This window comes from Megalobrama amblycephala, linkage group LG17 (assembly GCF_018812025.1).
Source record: "Megalobrama amblycephala isolate DHTTF-2021 linkage group LG17, ASM1881202v1, whole genome shotgun sequence".
Classification (NCBI taxonomy): Eukaryota; Metazoa; Chordata; class Actinopteri; order Cypriniformes; family Xenocyprididae; genus Megalobrama; species Megalobrama amblycephala.
This window is the reverse complement of record NC_063060.1, coordinates 16,930,904-16,948,125: the sequence shown is the minus strand read 5'-3', so window position 1 is coordinate 16,948,125 and position 17,222 is coordinate 16,930,904. Positions and strand designations below refer to the sequence as shown.

The following is a 17,222-nucleotide window of genomic DNA, read 5'->3' as shown; positions in this document are numbered from 1 at the left end:
AAAGGCATAATATGTAAACTATTGCCGCTAGAGGTCGCTTATTTAAAACAAAGGCGTAGCTTGTTGACGCCTTGATTTTGCAGAATCATTGGAGCTGTTGTCTTCACGTCTACAGCTGATGTAGAAAAGAATCGGGATGTGACTCGGGCAGAAATCATGTTTATGGATGAGATTATTAATGTTACTGTAGTATGAAGCAGAGCAGGAGCAATTGCTAATAAGAGACGAGCGCGACACGTCTCCAGAGAGCAGCGAAACCTTTATTATGCCATAGTTGCCGCTTTCGCTTCTTCCGGTCATGATTATGTGGGGAAAAGTAGCACAGTTTCATCATATTAGATACATATGTGTGTTGAAAGTTGTTACAGTGCAACTCTGTGTTCGCTCGGCAGCTACTATGAGACACTTCTTGCACATTGTAGTAAGCTAGATCGATATTAGGCATAGTTAAACATGGTACTCGCTGTAAATCAAGAAAACAAGATTTAATCAATAAGACTTTGTGTGTTGATCTATATAACATGATTAGTTTTCTGTCGATGAATATATCCATTCAAGCAGTTGCCCACATATCTAATAAAACACAATATATTAAAGCGTCTTTGGTGTTTCCATGGTTTCTACAAATTAAAACCAGAAACCAAGGGTAACGCGGGTATGATGTCATTGATAGGCGACGCACAGACACGGTCCTGGTTAAAATTGCTTATTTCTCTGGATTTAAACATTCTTGGAAACATTTGGGATAATGTAAGTACACAAGTCAACAAAATATATAACATTGTTCTAGTTTAATCCAAAAATCTTACATATTGTGCCTTCAAGCACTTCCTTTTTTTTGGGCAAAGAAAGTGCTACACAGCAGAGGTTTAGTGTTTTCAACTTAAAACATGGAAGAAAAAATGTGTGAATATTTTTATATTGTGTGAAAGTTTTAGTAATTGTTTTATTAGGGGCCAAGCACCGAAGGTGCTTAGGCACCTATTGTATCTGTTCGTCGTCTTCTGCTTCTTCTTCTGTTCTTGAGTCTATGGAAGCCCATGGAACCGTATGGTAAAATGTGAAATTTTGCACACTGATAGAGGACAGTCTGAACATTAACCACGACAATTTTGGATCCTCTCACTCATGTTTATGCTAATAAATTTTGAACCATAAAGGGAGAAACAAAATTATTTTATTCCTCCGATTCCTTAGCTCAAGTTGATTCGATTGCGCCCCATGTCATTTTCCATCATAAAATTTTTTCCACCATTTTGAATTTTCCGAAAAACCTACTTTTTCTAACTCCTCTTAGACAGATGCTCCGATTTTCATGAAAATTGAACCAGATTATGTCGACACAAAAACCTGTAGTTAAAGTTGATTTGTCAAATTGTTCTTGAATAATTCCCGAATGAATTTGACAAAGAGCCAAAATGGATGTGAGGCTATATCTCTGCAACGCTTTAGCGTATTCAGAGCAAACTTGGTGTGTTATGACACCCATGACCCGACGGTACCTGCATGGTTTCGGAGCAGCTATTAGCATTTAAAACAAATAATGATTTTTTTTTTTTAAATGCTAATAGCTTTTGATTAGTTTTGCCTATTTTAATGAAACTGGTCTTAGATTTAGGTAATTGCGAGAACATAGATGCCAATTTTGCCATAGCCAGAACTTCTTGTCTGCCATTTTGATTTTCTTTTAAATACGTACTTTTTCAAACTCTTAGACCGTTGCTCAGATCGTCATGAAAATTGAATCAGATCATCCTCAGACCATGTCGACAAAAACAAAAAAACATGGAATTCAAGTCAATTCGTCAAACCATTCTCATTTAAAAATTAGACAAACAGCACGGCAAAATGCACGTGAGGCTATATCTCCGCAACGCTTTAGCGCATTCTGACCAAACTTGCTGTGTTTTTGACAACCATGACATGACGGTACCTGCACAGTTTCGGCACAGTGCCATCTAGTGGTCATGAGATTTTTTTTTATTTTTTTTTTTTTTATTCTAACCAAAAATCACGAATCCCGTTTAGATTTGGTGCAGCATGCCTGTTGTAATGAAACTGGTCTTAATAGATTCCTTGGGTCATGCCAAGAACATAGAAGTTCGAACTTCCTGTATATTATTATCATTATTATTTTGAGAGGTAATTTTTTTTTTTATTTTTTATTATTCATCCCAAAATTGCCAAATTCTGTGACATTCCACGTTATACGGTAATTTCCATTTTTATGTAAGGACTCTGCAATTTTGTCCATGCTTTCTGTATCATTTAATAAAAGGCCCTATTATAGGTTTGGCTTTAACAGGAAGGAACAACAGAAGTTATTACTGACTCATTTCTGCCTTTTGTTTCTCTTCAGTTTGGATAAATCTGGCTTGACACTGACACCCCACCCTGTGCCTCACTCCAGGGCGGAGCACTTACCCATGCCTAAGCAGGTGCCAGTCGTGCACAGAGGTGCGCCACAGATGTATTCGCAACAGCAGACCGAGCTCTTCTATCCAGAGCCAGCCAGACCTCCTGCCTCAGGATCTCAGTATGATACTCCATACCCAGCAGGTGAATAGATTTGTTAATACAGATGGTTGTCTGAACAGATTACGAATATTGTCATTTATTGGCTCCCAAGATTCTTAACTTTAAAATGCCAGTGTTGCTACCTAGAGTTTCACACAAAATTGATCGTTAAGAAGTTTTCATCCAATGCTGTGTCCTAATTAGGTCATATGACTGTAACAGATGAACTCTGGTTACTGCCGACCAACCAATCAAAATAAACTAGGCTAATTTATGTTAACATGCAGAAGATGCATGTTGTACTGTGTAATTAATTGGAATATGTATATATTTTTTTACAGGACGAGTTGATGACTGTGTTAGCTTGGAGTTTAATGAATAGCTGTAAATGTTTGAGGAAATTAGGCCCATTTTTAATTTACAGTTTAAAGAGTTAGTTCACGCAAAAATTAAACTTCTGTCATTGATTACTCACCCTCATGTCGTTCCACACCCGTAAGACCTTCGTTCATCTTCAGAACACAAATTAAGATATTTTTTATGAAATCTGAGGGTATCTGATCCACACAGGCAGCAACATCATTGCACCTTTCAACCTTAATGTTATGAAGTGACGAGAATACTTTTTGTACGCAAAAACAAAACAGAAATAATGACTTTATTCAACAATTTTAACCGTTGTCAGCTTATCATTGGCCAGATCCTGTGCAGGCGTCACATGCAGGCGTTGTGCTGCTCACGTGTTCAGCTTCGGCCAATACTGAGTATTCTGACGTAAACAAGGAAGCCTGCACTGAGTTCACTACATATGACAACGGTTCAAATTGTTGAATAAAGTCGTTATTTTTGTTTTTTGCACACAAAAAGTATTCTCGTCGCTTCGTAACATTAAGGTTGAACCACTGCAGTCACAGCGACTATTTTAACCATGTTTTCAACTAACATCAAAAGGTGCAATGACATTGCTGACTATGTGTGGATCAGATATCCTCATATTTCATCAAAAATGTCTTAATTTGTGTTCCGATGATGAACGAAGGTCTTGCAACTGAGGAACGACATGACGGTGAGTACTTAATGACAGAAATGTCATTTTTTTTGGGTGAACTAACCCTTTAATTGCAAATGCATTTATTTGTATAAACATTAAAAAAAAAAAAAAGATGAAAACTACAAGTAAATTTAAGCATCACAACATTAAAATGTATAGTATGCATAATGGATATTAATTTAGAGGTTTGTTAAAGATTACATTTAACAGGTTATTTAATTTTTTTTTAACAGTTTACTTTTAAGTGAGCGTTAGATGGTGATATAAATGTAAAAAAATAGCAGAAATGACAATGAACAATTAGATGTCCAACATCGGCGAATATGATATATTGGCTAATAACTGATATGGTTCCAATTTATTGTGTAATTTATTGTGACTAGAAATGCATCTAATTTCTTCTTAAGGCCCAACACGAATGTTCGGCACGAAAATTTGGTACGATTTCGCATGTAATTTGTCTGTGCACTTGTTGTGATTATTTTGTGATTTATTTTTAAATCCTTTTTGTGTAAAGCACTTTGAATTACCATTGTGTATGAAATGTGCTATATAAATGATCTTGCCTTGCCTTGCCTTGCCTTGTGCAGACCAGTGCGTAAAAAATGGCAGAAATACCCCAGTACACAAAGTGCTCCATTTCTGACACCTGCTTGTCACGGAGAATAAAGAAAGTCACACAGTATTTACATGTTTTCAGACAGCTGTTCAGTTTTTTTGTATTTACTGTGGTGTTTATCAAACATGACTAAATTCAAGAATACAGAGACAAGAGAGTTGCTTCAGGATACTAACTCAGAAATTCAGCAAAATGGTCTGTTTGTGAGCGGCATCAAGTCATAGTTTTATGTAACGGCAATGGATCTGTTCATGTTACCAAATGTGAATCTTATTGGTTGGCCAGTATTCTTCGCAGTGCGATGGAAGAGAGATTAGAACACCTCTCTGTGACATTGATGGCATGCAAATGCTTGTGTTGGTCTGAACAACTGCATTAACAGCTGTTCATTCAAATAAAAAATTTTTTGCACGAAATTTGTGAATGAATATTTGTCTTGGTGTGATTCAAATCTAAGCATTTAGATTTGTCATAATGCTTATAACCTGTTTTTTCTTTCAGGCAACCCCTACCCATACCAACCTCCACAGTATGTTCCTCCCCGCTACATCCGTAACCCGCCTCCCCCGGGCGAGTCTGCAGTGCCACCTTACACAGAGTCCTACCCAGGTTATGGCCCAGAAAGCCAATATCAGGGCCACCACGCTGGTCCTCCTTTCTCAGCCCACACCTATGCACCGCCCCCCCATTACAGTCGCAGGCACGGACACTATCCCACACCCCCACCTCAGTTTGCCCCTCCCAGAGACGACTTAGTCAGGATGAGCCCGGTTCCTTTGGACGTTCCCCCGACTGCTATGCCTCCGCCTCCAGCAGGAGCTGCAGGTTCTCTGTACCACCCCCAGGAGACATCATCCAGAGACAGATACCCATCGGACGGGTACTATTCTGCTGGACCACACCATAGCCAGATGAGATCCCACATAAGAGTGAGTTTTGTTGTTCTTAAGGTTTTTGCATGCTAAACAGTAGTTTTCTTTGCTTGCTATGCATGCCTGTAACATTTCAAATAAGGTTGCAGAAATGGAGTTAAATGATGATTTTAAATAATTACTCAATATTTGAATATTTGGGGAAAATAAAAGTAGATTTGTGGGAAAACTATTACTTTTAGTCCACACAGTTTCTGCACTGTTGCCTGTACAGTGTGCACTCCTTAAATAACATACATAAGTGTGAATATAAGGAATATGACCAACTCTCAAGGTGCTTTTAAATTTTTTGAAAAATATTGGAGGTGCTCAGTTTTCATAGCGTGAAAAAATAATCTGTAAAAGCATCATACATACATACATAGTCTTGTCATGTATTGTTGAAAAGGTCTCAACTATACAAAGCAGAATACAAAAAGCATATTTGTTTTAGTTAGAGACCAAAATATACAGAGTTTTTATATGAAAAATCGCCGGCGATGCACGTGTAAACCGCATACACGCTAAAGAGTTTTGCGCCTTGTTTTGATTTATAACTTCGAGATACATTAGTAAACCATAGTAGATCACACACCTTTGTTTAGAGCAGGTGGTCTCAATTCAAACGATCCCACACACAACATAACAAAATACGTAGATTGTGAGAAAATCCCATTTAAATCATATGCAGCTAGACTAGTAAACCCATTGGACTTCCTGGATCCGATCGCGTCGTGATCATGATGCAGTGTTTTCCAACGTTATTTGAAAGTTCAGCCAATGGAAACTCGATCTTGGGTATGGTGGGTAGAGACAATGTTGTGCCAAGACCAATCAGACACTGTTTTACAGCGTGCTTGGATTGGACTGATCACTCAGATTGACAGGTCTTACTTTACCATGCGCCAATAGGAGCACACAACCGAAAGCGTGCTGGAAGATTGTTAACCAGGATCGATCATCAACCAGGATTGTTGTTGCTTATTCTATGTAATAAGTATTTTTCATTTTTATTGTGGCGTTTACACATGTACGTACTAGTTCTTATGTTCAGTAAAACACATCACTTATTTGGAAAGGTTTTTTTGGACTTTTGATAAAAAGGCTACCTTGGTTCCAAATGGCATAAATTTTGATTGCTTTGAGATTGACATGATTGTGAACAAGCCCACACTTGATTTTATGACCGGTAGGCTTGCTTTGATAGTCGGTGTTGACGGTGTTACCGGTGTTCAGCCGCAACACTGGTTACGTCACTTGCCCACTGCGGCACCGCCGCCCCACCGTCATTTATTTTATTTTTTTTATAGTAATAATTTATTTAGTTCAGTTAGAGAACGTACACTACAGTTAAAAACTGAATGCATCTGCTCAATGCAGCATGAGCCGAACAAGAGCCACAGCACAGATTGGCAGCAGGAGATTTCATTTATTATGAGAGTGAGGAGCAGACTGACAGGATGATTGCAGAAAATTTTTGGATTTTTGCAATATTTTGGATTGAAACCCAGTGCTAATGGGGAACCTGCAAATTTGTTGTTCAGTTGTTTTTTTCTAGTTGTGTTTTTCATTAAGAATAATAACCCACCATTCAAGCAATTGGCGCTCTGCACCATTATGAATCCCTGTGCGGCCAAGCACATTTTACTTGCACTGATTTCCTTAAGCACCTCGAGTCAGTTTAGTTATTTTTCTTCTTGACTGTTATTTATATGTTCTCCCTTGGCAGGACCCATACAGCCGCTCTCAGCCCAGTCTGGATGACTTGCATCGCAGGCGCAAGGAGCTGCTTGTCCAGCTGGAGGAGAGAAAAGTCATCTCCCCTCCCCCCTTCGCTGCCTCCCCCACTCTCCCTACACACCCGTTCCCCAACGACTACCCTCAGGAGGTGAGTTCTGAAGTAGATCCCCCAATGCTTGCAGTTATATCATGGATAAGGAAGCTTATTTTTCCGACAGAATAAAAATTAAAATTGCAACTTATTATTTCACAATTCTGAATTCTGAGCCAGGAGTAGGTCTTAGTTAAATTAGGACATTTAAGTAGCTTTTATAAGCATGGCTTAGAAAAAACACATTACTGGTGTGCATCTTGAGACAAAACAATGCCGTTGACCTATTTTAATATGTCAGTGAAAATTGCTTTCAGTTAAAACGGCTCAAACATGCTTTTTAGTCTGGGACTAGCTTAAGCCTTGTATGTGAAACTGGGCATCAGACTCTCAATTCTGAGAAAAAAGTCGGAATTGAAACATGCAATTGTAATTCTGACGAGAAAAGTCTGAATTGTGAGAGAGAAACTTGTAATTGCAAGAAAAGTCAATTTTGAGAATTTTCCCTTTTACTCAGTTACCTTTTTTTTTTTTTTTTTTTTTTTACGTGGCAGAAACGAAAAACAACTGCTAGATATAAACTCGGCGTATTGAGGAAAAAAAATAATGAGATTAAAAAGTCAAAATGACCTTTTTAACTTTTTTTTTTTTTTTTAATTCTGTGGTGGAAACAAGCTTCCATAATATAATGCTCAACATTGCTCTGTCATTTTTGAATTCTGAATGTCTGCAGTATTTGGAGGATGGCTCTAAAGCCTTTGGAAGTCGGGAGCCAGACTATGCTGGGCAGTATTCCCCCTGGTCATGTGACACCATAGGATCATACATTGGCTCCAAGGATGCTAAACCAAAAGATGTCAGTAGTGCTGTGGAGATGATGGCAAGTGATCTACCTCACCCTTTGTGTTTCCACACATCAGCTAAGACTATGAGTAACAGGTTTTATTTGTCATTTCCTTCCTGTACTGTTCTACAACAGAATGCAGAGGGAAAAGTTCTGCGTGAACCTCCACTGGACTCCCAGCGGCGCTCTGCGGAAGCCAAAGACGACGATCCCATCATTCCCTTTGGTCCTCTGCCCACAGTGTCTCCTTTTGGTGCCATTTCACGCACCTCTAAAACGGGTTACCAGACCACTGGGCCTGTACAGGCCATGGCGTCCTCACAGGCCTCGGGCTCCAAACACATGACCATGACAGGTGACTGGAGATTTTTATAATAATCATAGATGTGGATGGAAAGTTTTCTGGTTCCTTAAAGGTGCCATTACCATTCTTAGTCATTTTTCAGTACATTTGTGATTTGTTTTGACAGATTCATTTAAAAACTGCTCATAATTTGTTCATGGAACACTAATGGAGTATTTTAGTATGGTCTGCCTTAGTGAAAGAGTGCAGATTTCCAGCACTGTTAACAGAAAAAGATCACCATTTGTAAAAAAGGGAATTGATTTGAATATGCATTTTGTATGAAATTAATCACATATATACATCATAAAAGTCATATTACAGAAAAGTTAGAGAATGTGCACGTGAACCTGACTGTGCTTATCTGAATGAGTAACTCCCGTTGGACTCTTCTCGTAACAACAAACGCTGAAACAAGGGAAAATAAAGCCCAAAGAATTTATAACTTTCTATTACAATAGTGTTCTCATTATGTTATGTATATGGCAGACTGGCGCTCATTGTTTTCCTGTCCGAGTACTCGGGTACTCATGCACATCCCTAGCAGGATTTATGTTCTTCCAGTCTTCAAGAATGATCAGTAGAGATCAGAATTTGATTCAGTATCACTTAAACCAAATACACCAAAGAAATTCCTATAATTCAATCTTCAAAATACTCTTTAAGAAGCGACATGACTCTCTGTGTACACTATTGATTTAAGGTGGTCATATTTACTGATGTTCTGCTCATTTTCATGGGGAAAATCAAGTCGTTTTTGTAGGAATCCAAATGGTCAGGGATTTTGCCTGACAGAATTCACAACTTTAAGTTTTAAGTTGGTCACTCAGATTCGCTGCGATGTCCAGAAAGTAGTTTTCTTTGAAAATGACTTCTGTTCTGTGTGAGCGATGCAGATTAAATTTTGACAATGTGACCGCTTCTTTAGACTTTCCAGTTCAGCAGTTGTAGTTTTGTTTTTGGTAAAGTTTGTTTTCCTCTCAGCAGACTATCCATATGGAAGCCACAGCGGATGGGGTGGATCGTCCTACCCTCAGCACCAGAGCATCAACTCTCAGGGACACTTCAGCGAGCGGTACTTACCCTTGCCTTTTACACTTAATCGAGATGCATAATTGTTTTTTTTCTTTGATTATATGATTTCATTTTTGTGCATTCATTTTTTTCACGTTTTTGCCAGTCTGCCCATGTCTGCCCCTGACCGTGAGCAGCTCAAGATTGAGCTCCAGCAAGTCAACCAACAGATCAGTCAGCAGACCCGCGGGATGGAGGTGTGTTTGAAATGTCCGTCTCAATTCATGACTCTACTAATAACGGTCTTATGTTAAGTAATATTAATATTTTGCATGTCCACTCAGGCTGCCAGTAACTCCATGCTCCTGCAGAGGGAGGCGTGTGCGCTGGCTTCTCAGCCTACGGCTGGGGTTAAGTGGTCTTCAGGTGGCACTGTGTCCAGTGAACAGCTCAGCCTGGAGCTTCATCATGTAGAGCGAGAGATCGGAAAGAGAACCCGTGAAATTGCCATGGTGAGTCAAACTGCCACTGTTAGTGAAACGATAAACTTGTGGTATCAGTTACGAGAGAATGTTTTTGAGGTTATTTTTTATATAGAAGTATTTATTCTCATAAGAACAGTCTGAGTTCACTGAACCTGTTTCCATGATTGAAGGAGAACCAGGTGGCCCATGAGTACAAGCTGAAGGCTACTGAAAATGGGCAGCCTGACCATAAAGCCCAGCTGGAGGAGCTCTCTTTAGCACTGGGGTGAGTGAGGAAACTTGTTTACTAGCTATTTAAGGAACCGTTCACACAGTGTGTTTTTGCATTCCATTGCACTGCTTTTCTGTTATTTTTCTATGCAAGCATGCAGTAGACAGATTTAACTTACAGCCGTTTCACATAGCAAATTTGAGCGGCGCGTGAGCAGCACATTTTTTTTTTCTGTGTGCATGTTAGCAAATAAGTGCATTCACACCGGGAGCAAGAGCAACGTGCGAGCGTCAAGCAGGAGCATTGCATTAGCATCATTTATTTTTGTTGCGCTGCTCACGCTCAAAGTGAAAGCACTCTTTTGATGGACAAAATAAATATTTCACCACACAGAAATTGCTAAAAATGCACAGAATAAGCATGTCTAGTGTGTTTTAACAAGAATTGGAATATGTCAGAAAAGAAAATGAAGAATCAAAAATGTTTATAGAAGATTTACACATTTACCCAATGTTGTACACCTCCCTATGTTAACAAACTTTCAAGACTATAAAGTTTAGAAATGAGCAATCAATGACAATGTCATCAGGTGTACTCAAGTTCGGAGGCCAAGAGAGTGGCATTTAAACCACAAAAAATGTAAAGGGCCACAAATTACAACTTGGATTGTAAGGCTTTTATTTAGTCCAGGGGTAGGATAGGGATGCACCGATCCGATATTCAGATCGGTATCGGCGCCGATACTGCCATTTTTGCCGGATCGGGTATCGGCCGGACGGGACCGATCCAAAATCTGATATTGTGCGTGTACTTTTCTGTTGTTGTTAAGCTCTACAAAAGGCACAAACACATTAAACAGCACCATAAAGTTTCTGTGCACTATATTCCAAGTGTTCTGAAGCCATTCCATAGTTTAATTTGAGGTACAGATAAATATTTTAGTTGTTAAATTAAAGTTCACGTAAAGGCCTCCCTCCGCTGCGGCTGTCAGCCATTCTCCATTCAGCATTCAGACTGCGTGTCACGTTCAGTTACGACAGTCAACACAATAAAACTCTCTCTAAGATGAATCAATGTTTCTATTATTATACTTAATCAAGATACCGGTAATACAATACGCATCAATATTTCTTTGTGCTTTGAACTTTTCACTGCGGAGCGCTGCCGCTGCGCGCTGATTCCATGGTGCTTCAAGCACATCATTCTGCACACGGGATACGCATAAAAGCGCTTTGTGCCGCTCATGGGAGACGTTCATATTATAATATTTTTGCGCAATGAAAGATTGTTTAATAGCATTTTTTTTTGTTCTGTCCTATCTATCATATGTTGCTGCATCATTTTAATTTTTATATTTTAATTATAAGACATTTAATAGCTTCTGATTTCGTCCACATTTTCATATGTATTCACAAACGTATAAGATAAACAAATAGGCATAGGCTATGCAATTATTTATATTATGAAAAGAAAGTATTATGAAAAGTTAAAAGTCTGCGTCACTTTTCAGTTTTCATCTTATATCTCATCTCAACACTTTTTGAGGATCGTGAGTGAACGCGATCATCTCTTCTTCTTTACTACTTTACAGAAGGAAATAAACATGAATGAATATCAAAAAATATGTTGAAAGTTGCAGTAGCTTACCGAAATCTGTATCACGTCAGTTCAATCAGTGTTGTAAACAATGTCACGTAGGAAAAGCCATTCATTGACCATAAACTTAGTCAGCAACAACAAAAATAAAAACTATTTAAAACAAAACGGATTAGAAACTTTATGTAAGCATAAGTATTATAATATATAATAAAATGGACAAACTGGGTGTGTGTAATCAAAGGCATCGTTTTCATTTTATTCTGGAGACTGAACTCGCGCTCTGCTGCCACACTGGAGCACGCTCACCACCTACTGGACAGGGGTGGGAATTACAGTTAAGTTACATCAGCCTCAGTAATCTGTCAAAATGACGGACAGGCTGCAGATTTTTTCCGTCACTGCTAAAAAAATTTCCATCAATGACGGAAAATTCTCGGTTAACCCGCCCTTTGAGATATATATATTATATACACGCCACACTACCGCCGGACACTCCACGACCGCGGTGGCGCGGTTGTCATGCCGACCGTCACAGCCCTAAGTGAGGCATACAGTTTATTAGGTAATTTAGCGCTTTTCTTATTACTTGAAGATCGGATCGGATCGGTATCGGCCGATACTGAATCCCAGGTATCGGGATCGGTATCGGAAGTGAAAAAGGCGGATCGGTGCATCCCTAGGGTAGGAAAGTTCGGTCCAAGAGAGCCGTTGTCCTGCAGAGTTTAGCTCCAACCTTAATCAAACACACCTTAACAAGCTAATAAAGCTCTTCAGGATTACTAAAGCCATTTCTCAATCTGCGTTCTTGTCTGTACTTGTGTTCTTGTGGACTTGTGAAACGTCATGAGTCGCTGCACAAGTACTGATCCAATTCAAAGTTCACATCTAGCCAAGTACAGTTCAAATCCCCAGATGTGTTCTTGATCCACACCTTTTATCGAGGATGCATCAAGAGGTGACTTCTGCGGACTTGAGACAGCCAGGTATCCCAGAATGCATCTCGCACAAACCAGTAAGCGTCAATAGTAAAGGAGAAATCCTGTGTAATTTAAACATAGGCCTACTTCAGTTATTAGTTAAAGGGGCTTTATGTAGGAATGACATGTCGAAATAGGTACTGCAGTCCAAATTCAAAATATTGTTTGCCCCACCCCCTCCTTCAAAGAAGCGGGTGGCCAGCTTGAGCACGCAACAAGAGGGAGCGCAATTGACAATGAAAGCTGAGGAGTTTTACACACTGTAAGCTGATGAGTTGATTTATCTGTGTTTTAATATGATGTCGTTCATAGAGATTTTTAGATGGATTCAGAGGCTTTTTAGGTCAGGTAGAATCTGCCAAGTCCGAACTACCAGGGACGCAAGTCCGAACTTTGCATACTTGGTATTGAGAAACGCCTTAAGGGTATAGGAAGGTGAGGGTTATTTTTTCAGGGTTGGAGCTAAACTCTGCAGGCTCTCTTGAACTGAACTTGTCTACCCCTGATTTAGGCCTACTTAAGACAATATTTATAGTATTTACAAGTGCAGTTTATTATCTAGTTAAGTCTTTCTAGTCCGTTAATGGCTCTTCATCTGTTCACGGTGACATTGTTACTTGTTGGTCTTGTTAGGCTCAGCGGTACGCATGTTTAAATAATGTTTACACAAATAAACTTATTCTCTCTTTTGTCTATTTCTCTTCTCTCCATCAGTGAGGTGTCTAATGGATCCAGTGGCATGAAGCCAGCCAGTAGTATGGGTGGATCTATGCTCTCGCTGACCAATAAGACATCGTCTCTCACCCTGTGCTCCGCTGACCAAGCGGCGAGTAGCTCAGACCTTCAAAAGAACGGTGTCGTTCACTCTTGCTCTTAAGAGTGTATTCACACACCTATAAACACATACACACGTATACGCAGACAACCTCTCCAGAGGTCAATATTCTTTCTCGGAGGGCTTTGAAATTTGTCTCTTGACTAATTCAACCAGTTTCAAGAGCTTTTGCAAGATGTGTTTTTAATATTCAGACGGAGCTGATATGAGGGACACAAATTCACATACACGAACACGCGCACACACCTGCATGCTGCTACATGCATGCACGACACAAACTTCTCTGTTGTTTTATTTAGAAAAATGAGCAGTATCTGCCGTGACATAAATTTTCTTTCTTTTTGTTCTGTGAATGAGCTTTTTGTTTTAATGACTTCTCATCGCCTGGAAACCAGGGCATCTGAATAATGCTTACTTTGTTGTGTTCCCAATATATTAAGAAAGAACAGTCAACCCAAAGCTAGCACAGACAGGACGACGCAAACTAGTGGAATCAAAACGAGAATCAAGCGCGCTATTTTTAGCATCGGGGCAAGTTTCTGATTTGCAACTGTGTGTAGTCGGGGCTCTGTTGAAACGTTCAACTCCCTGGATCCTCTGCAGCCATGAATATGATCTGACTCACCAGGTTTAAAGTAGCATGGAGAACCTTTTATGAATCCATTTTTATGGACCGTTAACACGGGGACTCCTCACATGATGCTTGACCGTGGCAGTATATCGCTGTAAGGCAGTTCGATAGGGCTCTGGATGACACAAGGGGGAAGAGAGATAGATTTATCTATATATATATATATAATCAGTTGTCAGGTTTTGTTTAATTTATGGTTTGGCTATATAACTGTTAAGGAATTTGTAAATGTGTGGTGACACATGTCTAAAGCGTTCTGTTTTATAGAATGCAAACAGATGTCTTTAAAAATGAGCACTTTTTTCCATGTTTTCCATGAGTGTGTGCTTTTTAGTCAAGGAAGTGCAACACTTCACTTCCCTTGTGTTCTTCAGAGCTCTGTGGTGATTTTAGTTTCTCCCAGTGCCACAGTCTTCGTAAGATTACAGCCTATTAGGAAATAATTTCATCAGTTTTCCCTAACTTCTGTGAAGTTGCATATTTGGCTCTCCTGGTCGAGTTTGCATATTCGGGTCTCGCCACTATTGCTGCAGAGAAATATACCAGGGTGCGTAGTTTCAACAACACCGGGTCCCGTAGTGCTGAACGATTGCGTTACAGTTTTGACACTCTGGTAAATGTTTTTCAAATTTGCTTAGGTGAGAAATTAGTTAAAGAGATAGTTCAACCAATAATAAAATTGTTGTCATTGACTTACCCTCATGCCATTCCAAACCTGTATAACAAGATTTAAAAAAAAAAAAAAAAAGTATGGACAAATACAGTTGAAACATTCTTCAGAGTATCTTCTTTTGTGTTCCACAGAATAAAGTCAGTCATGCAGGTTTTGAAAGCCATGAGAGTGGAGTAAATTGACAGTTTTCATTTTTGCATCAACTATCCCTTTAAATAAAAATCCAGACAGTTGTTCATTATAGATGAGCTATTTAATGTCTTTTGTTGTCCTCTTTCTCTTTACAACTCAAAATTAGTTTGGAATCAATTCTTCAGAGATGATTATGAATTTATGCAATGAGACAAGCAGAACTCAAATGTTTCATGAATTGAGGCTCGTTGAGTTTATCCCTCCATCAACCTGCTTTGGCTTAAACATGTTTTTACACAACGACTGTTTTCAAACGAGGCCCCGTAAATGAGGAGAACAAGATTATTTGAAGTCTGAAGTCTTCCTATAGTGATGACATTCTTCACGTGTGACATTTTGTTCTAGTCTCTTGAGACCGACTATGATATACAGCTCCAATTTTGGGTGCAACCTCTTAACGTGTAATCTTTTGTGGTTTTTGTGCTATACCCGTGGTGATATAGTTGATTTCTCTAATTACGATGACTTGTAGTCACGGTCATTATTTGATGTTCTTGCTCATGAAAGAGCACACGCAGCCTTTTCGAAAAGTCGTCGAGATTGAAATCGAGCTGTGCCGACAACGCAGAGATGATATCAACCTTACTATCGAGGTTTAAACTTATCGCGAATGTTGTCTTTCTCCATGCTAAATCGTTACCTCCTCCCTCTCGACAAGGAAGCTGAATTCTCGTAGTGTTCATTTCATGCGGTTGAAGATCTCACAAACTAGTTAAGGCTTTGCCTGATCTGAAACGAACTGTGTAGGGTTAGCTTATGATTTCTCAGCTGAGACGCTTGTTTCCTTTCTGGGGAATCTGACCTCTGGCTAGCCCTTCAAGATCTTTCCACCTTTTTTGTAGCCCAATAATGAAAGTGAAACTCATAAGAACATGCCTGGCTCACATTTCACCAAAAAATTTAGAAAGATAAAAAAAATTTATAGGGTTATTAGTGTTTTGTTTTGTTTGCATTGACATTTTCATGACAAATAAGCACATCTTCCTCCCCAAATTTAAAATACATGGAGAACTGTACTTTATTTGAATGAGTTGTTATATATATTATTATTATTATTATTTTGAGATGAAATATGTTCCGGTAATGTTCTTGTCAGGTTCCATGAGATTCACCTATATGTGTACTATAATTTCTAGATATTGTTCACGAATATGTGCCACCTCAAATTTTGAGGAAGGAGGATATGATAAATGCTCTGAGAAATCCATTTGTTTATACAAGGAAAATAAAAAGCAACTGCACAGGAGGCGTTTAAATCGAGCAGCTTATCTTGACGCCTCATCTTTAGAGGTGTATGAACGTGACTAAGAATAGTTAAATGGCAAGGCTTTTATACAGAAGTGAGGATTCCTGCTTATTTTCCTCCTCCCAGCTGTTTTCCATACAATTTCCAGGAGCTTCGCTAACACGCTCCTGTCACCGGTTAGCAATGGGTTTTCTTTGGTTGTTGTTAGGTGCAAGTACTAGCATGGCAAGCATTGCTAACTGCTGCTACGACAGGCAAACCTTTAGCCAGCGTTTGGCAGGTGTGCTGAGATTATTTTTTTTTGCGTTTGGCTTTCACGGAGTGCCCAAAGCTGTACGACGGTAAGCATTCTTGAGTGATGCACTGCCAGGATGCTGCTCCTATTTGAATCTTTGGATTGTATGGGAATGTGCTATCTTGTATTTAATATTTAGCACTTGCTTGGGTGCTGTAGAACTTTTTTTTTTCCCTCTAATGATCAGTGATCTCACTGAGCGAATTACTTTGGCGTGGATATTTTTTGTTTGTTTTACAAATTAATGTCAACCACCCACACATAGCAACTTATGGGAAACGACTCAGTAAGGCTCATTTACAGTTTTGTGCATGAGGTTATTTTTCCTCAAGTAAGAAATTGCAGAATAATGTGATTTTCTTTGAGAATGGGTCTGTTCCTAATGGATGATATTCATTTCTCTGCCTGGATTGTGTCTGTTTTGAACAGACCTGTTGAATTCATTTAAATGAAATGCAAATTAACTCATTTTGAATCTTATAACACTGTTATGGCTGTCTTTATTTTTTTTTTTGTCATTTTGTTTGTTTTATTCCTAACTTTTTGGGAAATGTAATGGCTTTTTTATGATTACTTCCAAGTTGTCTTGTAAAATCTCTTAAATTAAGGTACAGGCTCAATTTCAACAAGGAAAGGTTTTATATATAAATATATATTATACTCCATTAAGGAATGTTTAGAACCATCTTACTCCAATGTGGATGTAGCCATTATTACGCCATTTTATGACTTTGTAAAAGAATTCACTGTGTGAAAATTGGTTTGCATTTTTGTATAATACAATCTGCTTTTTGTTTGTTTAAAAGAAGGTGAAACTGGATATTAGTGGACAAGATTTAAAAAAAATAATTTAACAGAACCTGTGATATTGAGAAGAAAATGTAACTTGTGTACAACGATTCTAAATGAGAGGGATGGAATAAACAATACTGGTAACACTGCTATAAA

General features: G+C 38.8%; 1 protein-coding gene across 1 annotated transcript in view; it reads left to right on the top strand.

The window, feature by feature from the left end:
* rc3h1b (ring finger and CCCH-type domains 1b) overlaps positions 1 to 17,222 on the top strand; it is a 26,745-nt gene extending 9,523 nt beyond the window's left edge. The window contains 10 exon segments of the mRNA XM_048162223.1: positions 2,360 to 2,559; positions 4,689 to 5,116; positions 6,828 to 6,986; positions 7,663 to 7,809; positions 7,909 to 8,128; positions 9,104 to 9,191; positions 9,297 to 9,387; positions 9,475 to 9,642; positions 9,786 to 9,880; positions 13,117 to 17,222. Of these exon segments, the coding sequence (XP_048018180.1) occupies positions 2,360 to 2,559; positions 4,689 to 5,116; positions 6,828 to 6,986; positions 7,663 to 7,809; positions 7,909 to 8,128; positions 9,104 to 9,191; positions 9,297 to 9,387; positions 9,475 to 9,642; positions 9,786 to 9,880; positions 13,117 to 13,279 (1,759 nt within the window). The 3' untranslated portion in view covers positions 13,280 to 17,222.